We start from the raw sequence: 13,746 nt of genomic DNA, 5'->3' as shown, positions 1-13,746 counted from the left end.
CTAGGCAAGATGCAGATGCAGGAAGAGAGGCGGGGCTGGAGCAGAGTGAGCTGACCAGGAGTGGGGAGGAAGCCAGCCTCCTGCTCCCTCTCCAGGCCCTCAGTTAGGCAGGCTCACACTGTTCTAGGGCTAATCGTGTCTGAAGCGACCAGCCGTCTTTCTCCCCACTCAGCAGCAGCAGCAGCAGCAGCAAACAGCTTCTCCGTCGCCAACCCAAGACCCTGCACAGCACAGGGCACATTCCACTCTCCTCCTTACACGGGCAACAGAGTCCAGCAACCTCTGTGCCCAAGGAGGTGCTCCAAAAATCATGCGTTAAACATGGGACTGAAGCCAAGCTGGTTAGGTCTGGATTCAGAAGGAACACGCTTGCTCCAACCCTTTGCAAGAGAATCTGCCGGGAGCTTGCAGATTTCTGCGCTACGCCTCCCACCTACTGAATCAGAATCTCGGAGGGTAGGACCTGGAAACAGCATTTTAAACAAGCTCCCCAGAAGGGCCTGATGTCCCCAGAGTTTCAGAACCACTGGCCTCAGGCTTGCTTGTAATCTCACATTCCCACATCTACTAGGGTGTCCTAAGAGGCTGGAAGTGGAGGAGGAAGTAGAAGGTGGAAAGGGGATGCTACTCCCCAAACTGATGTGACAGAGATGTGCCCGAGACCTGGGGTCAAGTGTCTGTTTCAGAGGGGGCGGGCTGGACAAGGGCCTAGGGGCAGCAGACAGGTCCCCGGTGGGCCTCTCCTCCCACCCCGCTTCCTTTGTCAGTTTCCACATGCATAAACACATTCAGTCAAGCCCAGTCACTCCCCTCAGAATTTGCTGTATCTCCAACCACAGTGCTCCTGGACCCGACCTCAGCCACCGTCCACCACGGCTCTCCCTCTCCCAACAGAGACCCCACCTGCCTCATTACTTAAATAATCTTTATTTGTCATGCACTAGGAAAGATGGGATTGTATGAAACACTGCACTTCATAGCAAAGGCCTCGGTCCAGAACACAACACAGGAGACCAGGTGGGATCCAGGTCTGGTCAAAACTCTGGGGACCATAGTAGGGATACTACCCTCAGGGCTGGTGGCAGATCCAGGACCCTCCTGCTGCAATGGCCCCAGACACAGCACAGGGCAGCTGCCCCCTCCCACAGAGGCACAGGAAGCTGACACCAGGGGAGCACATGGACCAGAGGAAGGACGGTGAAAGCTGTTGGGCAGTGACTTGGTGGAGGTGGTGGTCCAGCACCTCCGGGGCCTGAGCCCAGGCAGCCAGGGCTGTGACTCAGCCAATTCTACCTGCTGCAGATCCCTGGCAGCCCGTGCCCACAACATACGTGTACAGGCCACACCTGACTGCCCCCCAGCCACATAAGCAAGACGGAGGCCCCAACTCCAGCCCCAGCCAAAGCTCAAATTTGCCCAAGCCAGGACCCCAAGGGCCAGAGGGGCCAGACCGCCACAACCATCCCTGGCTCTGTGGACACTCAGATGCCCGCAGGACAGCCAGCCTTCAGAGGATCCTGGGACAGGTCCACCAGTAGGGCAGACCTCAAACCTGGGCCATCGGGTGCCACCTAAGCCAAGACAAGGGTAAAGCGGCTCCTGGGCACCATTTTCCCTGGGTGGCACAGATACAGGTAGAGACATGCAGGACAGAACAAAGAAGAACAGACACATGCAGAGACCACAACAGGGTGGGAGGGGTCTGAGGACAGAACGTGGTCAAGGTGCCGAGACGCGGGGGCACTGTGTGGGCCAGGCTCACTGAGGCCCTGGGCTCATGGTGATGCCCGCCTCCTCCGGGATGGTCTCCAGCATCTCGCTCTGCACGGCCTGCGTGATGAGCGCCAGCTCCTGGCACAGGGTCTCATGGCGGTAGCCCACACGGATGTCCGGCACATTGGTGCGGCGGATGTCATTGCCCTCGGGGCCCTCCTTGGTATAGTTGGGTCCCAGCCAGTGGCTCTTCACCTGAAGGGGCAGGATAATGGGCAGGGCTGCAGCCAGCTCTGAGGGGCCAGGACCGCCAGGACCTTCCCAAAATGCAGAGCAGGGGAGGAGAGGGGATGCCAAGGGGGCGCAGTACCTTGTGGGAGAAGCCACTCATGAGCACACTGTTGCGTGCCAGCTCGCACATGTCGCAGGAGCTGAGCTTCCACACCTGGGTGGCGATGCTGTACTCCTCCATCAGTGGTTCCTGCACAAGCCAGGTTCCCTCAGGCAGGTGGACGGGGCCTGCCACCCGCCCCTCCCACGGACTTGCCACGAGGCATGCTGCACTCCACCAGCAGAGGGCAGCACCAGCCCCGAGACCTGCCCTGTCCTGGTGGCCTTCGTGTCCCAGGACACCCGCCAACCGGGCTGCCCGCCGTGTGCTGACCTTGGTGAAGTGGAACTGCAGGGGATCGTCGGTGGACAGTGAGACCATGAGGCCGCGGGACAGGTACTCAGGTAGTGGGTTCCGGTGGTAGCTGAGGAAGAGGCTGTTGTTGCTGAGCGGGGACATGGCGATGCCAATCTGGGCCAAGTAATACAGGTACTGCAGGACCGGGGCCTGGGCAGGCAACAGGGAGGGCAGGCCTGTCAGGTGGCCTCCAGGCTGGGGAGGACACCTGGTTCTGGGGGTTACAGGTCACAGTGGGGGACAGGGGGCAGTCCAGGCTGGGCCTGAGTTGCCGAGGGTCGGTTACAGCCAGAATCCAAGTTGGGGTCTCATTGTGGAGGCTGGGGTCCAAGCTGGGGAGGAGGACCAGTTGCTGAAGAGGCTTGAAGGGCTGGGAGGAGGGGAACCACTGGGAGGGGAGGCTGGGGTGCAGAGCCTGACCTTGCGCAGAAGCAGCCCATGCGAGATGTTCTCAGCCAGCATGAAGGCCGACACCAGATGGTGGATGGGCCCGGCCTCCCCACAGTGCGGCCTCAGCACAAACGTGTGGAAGCCCCTCTGCCTGGGGGGCGTGAAGACAGCGTCGGGTCCCAAGTCTGGCTCGCCTGGGCTCCTGAGCCCCCCCACCCCACCCAGTGACTTTGTGGGCCTAGGACCAGGGGGCAGGGGTAGATTCTTGGCTGTGAGGGCTGAGCCACAGAGTCCCGAGGGCAGAGAACCCATCCGATCTAAGACTGGGGCCAAGAGGTGGGTCAGAGATCTGGTGGCCCCAGCCCACGGCAGGCCCAGAGTAAGGCCTGCTGGCTGAGAGCCGGCAGGGCAGGCAGAGACACGGCACCAGCGGAGCCCAGGGGCAGGCACCTGCGCAGGTGGTTCAGCATGGCCATGTTGACGAAGGTGTAGTACAAGTAGTAGGCATACGGTGGGTTGTCCTCCTCCACCCAAGCCTCGGGGAGGGGGCTCTCCAGGTTGAAGATGTGGTTCTCAGGCTTGGACTCATCATCCACGCTGTCAAAGCCGTCCACCTGGCACAGGACACTGGGGTCAGGTCCAGAGCCGCAGCCGGGCCTGAGGCAGTGTCCCCCCCATACCCAGCCCTGGGCCACGCCCTCACATGCTCCAAGAAGAGGTGCAGCTCCGGGTGGCTGGCAGGGTGGATGGTGGCCTCGAACAATGGCAGGAAGATGTTCTCCAGCATCTCCTGGAAGTTGGCCAGCTGGCCCTTGGTACGGTACACGTCACTGCAGGCGAGACGAATGCACACAGGTATGTGTAGGTCAGGGCAGAATCACAGAAGCACTTTTGAGCCATGTTGGGTGGGCCGGGCGGGACAGACCGTGAGTGGACCAGGGAGTCCCTCCTGTTCCGAGGGCTCGGCTGGGATAGGGGAGGGTCAGCCATCCCAGGAGGGCAGGAGGAGGCCCTGGCCTCTTGACCTCTGCCCCCCACATTCCCTCCCACTCCAAGGCACACTCACAAGAGGCGGGGCACCTGCACGAGCCAGCGCACGTTGGGAGAGTGTACGCGGTGCATGACGGCCCAGCGCGCCAGCTTGTCCCACTCGTCCCTTGAGCGCCCGTAAATGGAGAGCCGCAGCTCCGCGTTCTGGTATTTGCTCTCCTCCAGGTCCGACATCACCTCCTGGGACGTGCGAGGCAACTGTCACCCTCAGGCTTCTCACCCGTCCCTGTCTTCCCGCCCACCAGGTGTGCTCAGTCAGACCCCTTCATGCCTCTCACTCACCCTCCCCACCCACCCATGCAAGCCCCCAGCTACCCAGTCAGGGAGGGCTGCCCCAGGCCGACGCTGCCCCTCCCTGTACGTGGGCCCTGGCAGCCCCTCCTCCCTACCTTGATGATGTGAGCAAAGTACTTCCCAGAAACCCTGTTGTCGGTCTTGATAAAGATCTCTCGGAGGACAGACTCCCCAATAGGGTTATATTTGGCATTGAACTTGTCAAAGCGATGGAAGGTGTTCCTGTCCTGGGGGAGGAGGGCAGGCCCAAGTCACCCCTGACCCCTGGCCCGCACACTGGTCCAGCCCCTCAGCCCCTGTACCACTGGGACGGACCGCGTGCACATCGAGCGTGTCCACACTCAGGTCGTAGGCAGTGAGATTCATGCTCTCGAAGACCTCCCGCAGCGTCTGCTCGCGACCCTGCTCCACGTGCACGATCTCCTCCAGGTGCCGCTTCATCGCCCGTTTGATGAAGCGCAGCAGATGCTTCTGGTTCATGCAGGACGAGGCATGGATGTGTGTGTCCACCTGGGGGGGAACGGGGACTGCTGAGTCCATGGGAGGCCAGGACAGTCCGGAGCCTGGGCGGTAGGATGGCAGAGGACTCTTCAAACTGGATGCTGGGTGGGGACCCAGGCCCTGGAGGGGGAGGCTGGGCAGAGGTGCAGGGTCCGGCTTGGGGGTGAGGGCCCACCTTGCGGATGTTGTAGAAATCTCGGTGTGGCACCTTCTTCTGGGCGGCCAGCTCCTTCATCTCGTTGAGCAGCACGTGCATCTGGAACTTGGAGCTCAGGTACTGCAGCCGACGGTAACAGAATGACTTTCTGGGCAGAAGGAGAAGCAGGCAGGGGCTCAGACCCGCAAGGAAGCACCTGGGAGGGCCTGGGTGGCAGAGCAGAGGGAGGAAGCAGGAAGGTGCAGGCCTGAGGCTGCCAAGGGGGCAGCAGATGACGGGAAAATCTAGGACTCAGTGACTGAAGGGGTGGGAGACTGGGTGACAAGTGTCTGGGGCAGGGCTGGGGCTGGAAGAATCTGGGCTGGGAGGGGAGCCGAGTGTCTGGGACGGGCACAGACTCACATGGGGCCATTGATAATCAGAGCCATCAGCACATTGACATCTGCCACAAATTCCTGCAGGTCAGGGTATGGCAGCTCCACCTCTGAGCAGCTGGTGTGTAGGGAGAGCTTGAGTGAGGAGAGCAAGCCAGGCCCTGTGGGCCCTCCCGAGCCAATGCAGCCCGCCACAGCTTCCCCCCAGCATGCCCCACGCCCCTCTTACTGCTCATCGGGTTCCCTGCGGGTGTAGACGTGAACCACACCCTGCACCACGCGCAGACCCAAGCCCAGGTCCCCAGGCATGGTGCTTGGCTCACAGTGCTCATACGGGTGCTGCTCCAGCGCAGGGGGGTGCACTGGGGCATCTGCAGGGGTGAGAAGGGTGGAGTCACGGTCAGGCCTCTTCCAGGCCACCCACTGCCTGGCCCAGAAGCCCCAGCAGGACAGCTCCTGCCCCTGCCTCCACCCCTGCATGCCAAGAGGCTGGAATGAACTCGGGTGTGGGAAGAAGCAGGCAGGTTGGGGTTCCTAGGCACCAAGCTCAGGGAGCCTGGGATACCAGGGCACTTGGAGTAGGACAGGGATGGGGGGTCCCACCAGCGGACACAGGGGTGTCCGGGCCCTGCTCATAGGTCCGTGTCTCCAGGGGCTTCTCGGCCAGCTGCTGCAGGTACCGGCGGGTGGTGGGGCAGAAGCTCTGCAGAGACAGGGCCATGTACTTCTCCCGGATGAAGAGTGCCCGCACCACGCTCTTGGCTGCGTCCAGCAGGTCTGTGAATGGCACCTGGAGACGGGGACACGGAATCACTCTCCTTGGTCCCAGTCCCAGACCCGGCTCACTCTCACGTCTTCCCTGGGCCTTGACCCCAGAAACTCTCAAACCATTCTGCTCTCAGCACAGCAACTAGCTTCCAGCCAGACCCTCTGCCCCTCCAGCTTCAAGAAAGAGAAACACCCTCTCTGGCCTCTACCCCCACCTGCCCAGGCTCGGGAAGCCCACCAGGATCCAGGGGACGGGGACACTCACCCCACACTTCTCCTCCCCGGAGATGGTGACCCGCTGAAATTCCCGCTCCAGCACCACATCTCGCTCCCACAGGCCCCGGTCGCCCTGCCCCTCACGCTGCTCCTTGTAGAGCCTACAAGTGGAGGGTACGAGGGAGGGGCTGGAGACAGCAGTGGGATAGGCCCCAGGCCTGCATCCCCCGCACCCCTCTGCCCTCCTCACTGGAGGTCCAAGTCACTGTCTGTCTTCAGGAAATCTTGCTTGGCCCGAAGCAGGATGTCCGGCTCCAGCCTAGAGGTGGGAGGAGTGAGAGGTCAGGCAGCTGATGAGGCCCTTGCTCCCAGGTCCCTGCACTGTACTAGGTGCCGTGCATGTGGTGTCACCTGTGGTCCTCACAGGGATGTAGAACACTATGCCGTGGGTGCTGCTCTTGCCCCACATCAGAGATGAGGAAGCACACCCAGAAGTTAAGCAACATGCTCCAGGCCACGCTGGTGGGTAGAAGACGGAACCAGAACCCAGCAGCCTGACTCCAAAGCCACTTCACACCACTGCTCTGTGCCGCCTCCCCAGGGGGCCCCAGAGGGAGGACTGGTTGGAAGAGAAGAGAGATGGGGCTCTGCAAGCGTCCGGATGGAGACAGAGGGATGCTGGGCAAACTATCCTGTGTCCCTCCCCCCAACCCCACGCTTCCTGTGCCCCCCACCCCATGGCCGCCTGGCTGTGCCCCCCACCCCATGGCCGCCTGGCTGTGCCCCCCACCCCATGGCCGCCTGGCTGTGCCCCCCACCCCATGGCCGCCTGGCTGTGCCCCCCACCCCATGGCCGCCTGGCTGTGCCCCCCACCCCATGGCCGCCTGGCTGTGCCCCTCACCCCATGGCCGCCTGGCTGTGCCCCCCACCCCAGGGCCGCCTGGCTGTGCCCCCCACCCCATGGCCGCCTGGCTGTGCCCCCCACCCCATGGCCGCCTGGCTGTGCCCCCCACCCCATGGCTTGCCCCTTGAGGCGACCTGTCTGGCTCTGAACCTGGGGGCTTACTTGACATCCTGGCTGATCTGCCGCTCCAGGCGCTGCCGCCGCTCCTCCAGCTGCTCAATGGGGCTCTCCTCCGGGAACTCGTACGGGGCGCTACGGAGCTCACTCTCAGCCAGGGAGCGGCTGAACAGCTCCTGGTGGGAGGAAAGGAAGGGTCAGTGTGGCCTAGCCATCAGGGTCTGGGGATGGGGTGAGGGCACAGGAGCTGGGGGTACCTGGGACAGGCTAGGGGATCAGGGCACAGCCAAGCGTGAAGTAAAGGGACAGGTGAGGTGGAGGAGGGGTGAGGGGAGCAAAGACTAGGCGTGGCGGCAGTGATGGGGGGACACAGGGTGCGGTGCCAGGCGATACCTCGGCGATCTCCTTGCATTTGCCATCCATAGACGTGCGCAGGTCGAGCGGGAAGTGCTTGAGGCAGGGGGCAGGGCCTGGCAGGGATCGGGCAGACTGCAGCGGAGGGGCCCCCAGCCCACCCCGAGCCTCTGTGGAGACAGTGATGCAGGGTCAAAGGGTGAAGGGCAGGGCCTGGGTGCACTGGAAGCCCTGGGCCCCTGCCTGCCCCAGGCCAGCCCCGGAGAGAGGCCAGTCCCCCCTCAGAGGCTGAGGAGTGAGCCCGCATGTGGACCTCACCTGCATTCTGGCACGGGGACCCCTCACCCATTCCAGGCTCATGGGTGGGGCCACGAGTCTGCCCCTAGAATAAGTGGATTCATTCACCCCAGGAAGAAAAATCTGAATCCTGGACTAGGGGCCACCCCATCAGGCCATGAGAGAACCTCCATATGAGTACCTGCTACAGGCAGGCACCCACGTGTCCATGTACACACACACACACACACACACACACACACACACTCTCTCTCTCTCTCTCTCTCTCTCTCTCTCTCCAGGCGCTCATTAAGGCCACACCAGCGATGCCAAGTGCACAGCTTCCAGGGCAGACAGTCCAGGATCAGACCTGCCTCTGGACCAGGAGATCCCCCTCTCAAGGGCCAGGGTCTGCGGCTGATACCCTAGACCTACAGAGCCTGGGGAAGCCACAGCTGCCACTCAGCTCTGACCTGGGGACCAGCCGTCAAGGGAAGAGGAAGAGAGGAAGTGGAGGACCTGGTTGGCAGCAGGAACCCTACCTCCTCCCTGGAGGCCTGCCCTCTCCCCCAGGACCCCAGGGCTGCCAAGATGTGGCCTGGCCCCAGCCTGCCCCTCCCACTGCTGGCTGCCCCTCCAAAGGGAGCTGCCACAAACAGTCTGCGCCACTCAGAGGCCCCAGGATCTGGGCCGGAGGCCCTGGGGAAGGGAGTAGCAGAAGCCAGAGCCTCTCACCACGGAAGGAAGAATTCCTCAGCTTCCACCAAGAGGCTGGCACTAAAGGCCTTGAAGCTGATAGTCTAGAGAGGCTGCCTGAGCTCCCAGCCCGCCCCAGAGGACCCTCCCTGGGCTCCCCAGCCCCACCCTCCCAGCAGGAAGCTCTCCCAGTCAGCTGTGGGGGGTACTCCCCTCCAGCACCCTCCTTCTCCCTCTCCACTGTGGCTCAGGATGGACTCGAGGCTCTATCAGGCAGCATGCCTTGAAGTCTCTGGGCCCACTTCCCAATACCCCAGAGTCCTGTCCTAAGGCTGGACAAAAAGAAGAGGGGGTGCCTGCCCCAGATCCAGGACCTAGCCCCCCCCTCGCCCTGGTGCCTGCCTGGGCCCTACCTGCAGTCAGGCAGCGCCGGCCAGCAGCCCTGTGCCCCTTGCCCGCCTGTTTGCTGAGTGGAGCTGCAGCCAGTCCCCCAGGACAGCTCAGGGGCCGGCACGGGCTGTACCAAGTGCAGCTGCATGCAGGGGAGACCCTGGGATGGCGGCAAGCGGGGGGCTGGGGAAGCTCAGGGGAGTAAAGAAATCAAGGGAAGGAGTATCAGAGTTGGGAGATAAGAGAAACCCCCAAACTGAACAGGCCCTTAACCTCTACAGTGCCAGGGCCCAGCCCAAAGTGGGGCCCCCAAGGGGGAGGAGCAGGGCAGGCCGATATGGGCAGGGCAGGCTGGCAGGGAAGGGACAAGCCTCCTTAAAATGCAGTGCCCTAGGGGACAGTGTGTAGGGCCTGGCTAGCCAAAGAGTAGGAGGGGACGAGCAGCCCTCCTCACCTCCACACCCAACAGCCCCAGGCCAGCTTCCTCTGCCCAATGGCCTTGTTTTGCTCACCACTGCCCTCTGGGCCCCTGACTACGGGGTCTCTTGGGAGAGACAGGGCCCCTGCTGGGGAGAGGAACTGGCTGGCAGCTGGGGTAGAGGCTCGGTCCAGGAAGGGACCAGTTACGGAGCTTCCCTGTTGCCCAGGGGACTGGTTCATGGCCCCCTAGACCTCCAGCCCCTGTCCAAGCCTATCGTCGGGGACAGACTGCCCAGGAGGAGAGGTTCAGAAGTGGGACTAGAATTTAGAGGACTTGAGTCTGACTCTGTTCCCAATTACTGGCAAGTCTCTACCTTCCGGAGGCTTCAAGTCTGCCTATAATGGGGTGATAAGGGGTCCTGCCCTGCCTAGCCACAGCTGCTATAAGGTACACAGAGATACGGCTCTGCAAGTGTTCTGGAAAGTACCATCATCTGTGATTATGAACTCCTGGGACCCTCCAAACACTCCCCACATGCAGTCCCACCCACTGGGGGCGGGGGGAGCTTCTGGGCCCAGCGCAGGCCAAGGCAATGAGCAGTGACGGTGTGAAGAGAACAGAAGTGGCAGGGTGGGAACACTGTCTCTTACTCGGAAGAGGGCAGAGCAGAAAGAGGAAAGAAGATGGACACCAGCTCTGCCCTCAGAGCGTTAAGACAAAGCCTAAGGCCCTTGCTTCCCCCAGGAACCCTGACCCTACATGGCTCCTCCCCAGTTCTAACCCCCTCCAGAGAGGCTGACCACAGACCTCCAGGGCTGGTGTGTATCGGGTCAGCAGAACTGAGTCAAAGGCCCTAATCTCAACCACCTCTCCTAGCAGGGTGACCCAGGGTCTCCACAGAAATGCTGGGGTGACCAGGACAGGTTCTGGCACGCAGAGCCATCCCCCCAGCCTGCCAAGCCACCACACAGGGCTGCCAGGGTTCACTGGAGGTGACAGACAGGCAATAACCTCCACTCTTCCTGAGTCCAGGTCTAGAAGACCCAGCTGCCTGCTGGTCCCTTCTCCCAGGGTCTGTGCCACAGCACCACACCCACACCCACACCCACAAGGCACACACACACACACAAGGCACACACACACACACACAAAGGTGTGGGGAGGGGTGGTCAAAAGCCAGAGGGGGCTACTCCCCAGCCATTCCCACCAACTCCAAGATTCTTGCCAACCTGTCTACCCACTTGACCAGAGCCCCTCACTCACTGCCAAGGCTGCCCCGGCAGGCAGAGAGGTACCCAAGGCTTTGACCCTCAAGAATCAGATGCTCCCACCATGTGACCATCCCAAGGTATACAGATCTAGCCTCAGGGGACACCCTCTGGAGGCACAGACCTGGGCACAGAGAACACAGACCCTCAGGCCAATACAGAACTCAGGCCAGCATCTTCAGTAGCATAAGAAAACCAGGAGGTAGGCATAAGCAAAATCAGTCTACAAGTACAGACAGGTGCTCCGGGGGTGGGGGCACTGGCTTGACCTGGTCACCAAAGTGGGGGTGGTCTTCCCTTAGCCACAGGCCTGGGAGCAGCAGACGGCAGGTAGCTATCCCTCAGCAAGCACGGACCCAGGCAGCTGAGCCCTCAGGGCGATGGGCACAGCTGCACCACACTGCCAGATCCAAACGGTGCAGAGATGCCTACAGGAGTGGGAGCCGAACCACAGGGTGCAGGAGCACACGCAGGCCAGCAGTGGCCCCAGCCTGAGCCCTCGCATGGGCCCAGCCCAAGGACACCCCATACTTCTGAGGAAGCTCACAAGACAGATCAGGAATGAACAAATTGCAAACAATAGATACAGTTGAGCCCCTAGACCCTGGATGCCGGGCGGCAATAAGTGTGCCCTAACATCAGACCCCCAGTAAGGGGGTTCAAGATCTAGGATCCTAGAAAGAGTAACTAACTGCAAGAGGACAGCCTGAGCCTGCCTGGTAAAGGCACAGCCACCAGCAGTGTGGCCAGTCTGCAAACTAGTCAGTCCCACACATCCCCCACTCCATTCACACACACTCCACATGCAAACAGTCTTAGCACATCCACACGCTGACACGTGTGCAAATACACTCTTGCTGCACCCACACCCACGCCCACTCCTCGTTACAGAGGACAGCATCCCCGACACAGAACCCTGTCACCCTCCACCCCTCCTCCCTCCCCACACCACCTCCCAAGCCAGCTGTCCCTGGGAAGGGGACAAGGGGCACCACTGCAAAGAAGGTGCAGGAGAAGCCCCCCTCCTGAGGGTACCAGTGGCCTGGGCGAGAGGTAGGGGCAGACCAAGCCTGAGGCCAGGAAGCACACACTCACCTGGTACTGCAGAGGAAGCCTGCAGGCTGGCCCGCTTCTTAAAGGGATATTTGGCCTTGGATTTACCGGGGCCAGATGAATAGGATGCCATGGCTCCGGCCGCAGAGACGGCGGGGGGAGTGTGAGCCGCACCAGCTGGGCCTGGCTCTGCCACATCCAACCCCTTCCTCCGCCCCGCCCCCAGCGGGAGTGACTGATGCAGGAAGCAGAGGCCCCGCAGGCGGAAGAGGCCCTAGCCATGATTTCTGATGTTGTCTAGGCAACCTCAGGAGGGGGGGCCTCCATCCCTGCCCCTTTACCCCTCCCTTCCTCTCCTCAGTCCCTGGAGTGACACGGATGGTCGTGTCACTTGTTTCCTCACTTCCCCTGGGGGGTGGAAGTGAGGAAACAAGATGGAGAAGGGCCAGACCCAGCACTCCACAAAGCCCTCAGGAGCCTGGAGCCCCGAGCCCCTTGCCCCTTGCCTCTTGCCCCTTGCCAGGGCTCTGGAGCAAAAGAGTCAAAGTCCAGGCTAACTGGTCCAGCCAGCCAAGGAGAAAAAAAACAGTAATAGAGAGGGATCCAGCGCAAGCTCCCCCAAGCTCAGAACACTTTCCTCTCAGGGCCAGCGGATTCCATGAAAATCCAGCCCCTCTGGGGCAGAGTCCCCTTTTGTCCTCGTCTGACCCCCAGCCCCAGGGGTAGCCCAGCTCGGGGAGGATGGGGTAGAACTGAGAATCCCACCCAGCCCAGTAGGGAGGAGCCTGTCTTGGGAAAATTCCACTGTCCAAAGAAGCTACCCTCTAGGAAGGCAGGGAGGCCAGGAGGCAGGGGCTTCTCTGGGGTCTGGGAAAGAAACCCCAGCGGCTTCTGACTTTTCCTTCTGTCTTTCCACACTCAGGCTCTGCTCTCCGGGCGCTCCCCGGGAGGAGCTGTCCGCCTTCCGTAGGTCTGCAGGCTGTGCCCACCCTCTTGTCACCCTGGACACTGCACTTCTCTGTCCCAGAGACCCTGCCCTCCTTCGCACGCGCACACACTCACCTGAGGCCATGCTGCCCGAGCCCTGAGGGGTACCGGGAAGTCTGCTCTCCAGGGTCTGCAAAGCCGGGAAGCCCGGTCGCGAGGGACGGGAGAAGGGCTGGGATCCAGACCCCGGCAAGTCACTCCAAGGGCCCCTGCCCTGGCACTGAGATGGGAGAAGTAAGGCAGTCTTTCAAAATTGCTGGCTGTAGGGAGGCGGACCCCTGCCGACCTGGGCCGCTGCACTGGCCTTGTAGACCCCGGCGTCCCGACCCCCAGCCCCGCACTCCAGAGGCGGGCAGGCCACGTGCTCCCCAGAGAGCGGGACCCGCAACTCGTCTGGGCTTCTCTCCACACTTTCTGGGTATTCGGGTCGGACTCGGGTAGCTGGACTGTGGGGGAGTCACGCAACAGGTGCAACCCCACCGAAACCTCGCCAGCGCCGGCGCGCTTCTCCGCAGCCCCAGGCCCCGCCAGGTCCGTGGCCCCGCCCCTACTCGGGCCCTCCCTCGCCAAGCCGGCCCGGCCCCGCCCCCGCCATTTTTCCTCTTCCCGGCGCCACGTGGACAGCCGCCAGTCAGCATCCGCCCGGCAGCGTCTTGGGGAAGTTCTGTGCGTCAGCTTCCTCACCAATAAAGTGAGATGGGGTAATCGCGGTACCTCACTCAAAGGGGTTATTGTGACGATGAAACGTTAAGCACCTTTGCGTGATACCTGGCACAAAGCCAGTGCCCAATAAAAGATAGCTATTATTATTGTGCCAGGGTTCTCTTTTAGCAGAAGTCCTTCCCGGCAGGCGTAGCTAGGCAGGGTGTGTCCTGCAATTCTGACTCTCCTTCCCACGTTTATTTCTGTATTTGTTGGTCAACAGCTTAGGCTCTGTAGCCAGTGTGGTTCAATTCCAGACTCCACCTACTTCCTGACTGCCACTGGGAATGTTAACTTCTCTGTGCTTCTATTTCTTCTATAAAATGAGTGTAAGAGACCCCACTTTATATGGTAGTTGTTAGGATAAATGAACTAATATAAGTTAAGTGCCTGGCTTGTAGTTACTACTCAGTTAATGTTCCATAA

The 13,746-nt window shown here is 61.5% G+C and overlaps 1 protein-coding gene across 3 annotated transcripts; it reads right to left on the bottom strand.

Moving 5' to 3' along the window:
• Nucleotides 1–907: 907 nt before the first annotated feature.
• AMPD2 (adenosine monophosphate deaminase 2) lies at nucleotides 908–13,155 on the bottom strand. Of its 3 annotated transcripts, none has more exons than XM_036870440.1 (18): nucleotides 12,694–13,155; nucleotides 7,567–7,697; nucleotides 7,219–7,349; nucleotides 6,402–6,470; nucleotides 6,201–6,312; nucleotides 5,771–5,957; nucleotides 5,397–5,538; nucleotides 5,196–5,285; nucleotides 4,812–4,941; nucleotides 4,451–4,645; nucleotides 4,231–4,362; nucleotides 3,858–4,021; nucleotides 3,495–3,621; nucleotides 3,242–3,405; nucleotides 2,822–2,942; nucleotides 2,378–2,551; nucleotides 2,084–2,194; nucleotides 908–1,968 (listed from the first exon to the last, which is right to left on the bottom strand). In XM_036870440.1, the coding sequence occupies exons 1-18, from the start codon at nucleotides 12,701–12,703 to the stop codon at nucleotides 1,759–1,761; spliced, it is 2,400 nt and encodes a 799-aa protein (XP_036726335.1). In that variant the 5' UTR covers nucleotides 12,704–13,155; the 3' UTR covers nucleotides 908–1,758. The 3 variants fall into 3 exon arrangements, with proteins under 3 accessions (XP_036726335.1, XP_036726327.1, XP_036726317.1); XM_036870432.1 differs by lacking the exon at nucleotides 12,694–13,155 and adding an exon at nucleotides 11,674–11,999; XM_036870422.1 differs by lacking the exons at nucleotides 7,567–7,697; nucleotides 12,694–13,155 and adding an exon at nucleotides 11,674–12,001.
• Nucleotides 13,156–13,746: the final 591 nt, after the last annotated feature.

Source organism: Balaenoptera musculus, chromosome 1 (assembly GCF_009873245.2).
Source record: "Balaenoptera musculus isolate JJ_BM4_2016_0621 chromosome 1, mBalMus1.pri.v3, whole genome shotgun sequence".
Taxonomy (NCBI): domain Eukaryota; kingdom Metazoa; phylum Chordata; class Mammalia; order Artiodactyla; family Balaenopteridae; genus Balaenoptera; species Balaenoptera musculus.
The sequence above is the reverse complement of the archived record's forward strand: the minus strand, read 5'-3'. Positions and strand labels throughout refer to the sequence as shown.

Bases quoted from the DNA above. Each gene is read 5' to 3' on its own strand.
- AMPD2 (XM_036870422.1), bottom strand. From the start codon at position 11,913: ATGGCTAGGGCCTCTTCCGCCTGCGGGGCCTCTGCTTCCTGCATCAGT. The intron at 6,471-7,218 runs GTAAGCCCCCAG...TCCCACCTCTAG, and splicing joins CAGATCAGCCAGGATGTCAA to GCTGGAGCCGGACATCCTGC. The intron at 4,022-4,230 runs GTAGGGAGGAGG...CGCACGTCCCAG, and splicing joins ACTTTGCTCACATCATCAAG to GAGGTGATGTCGGACCTGGA.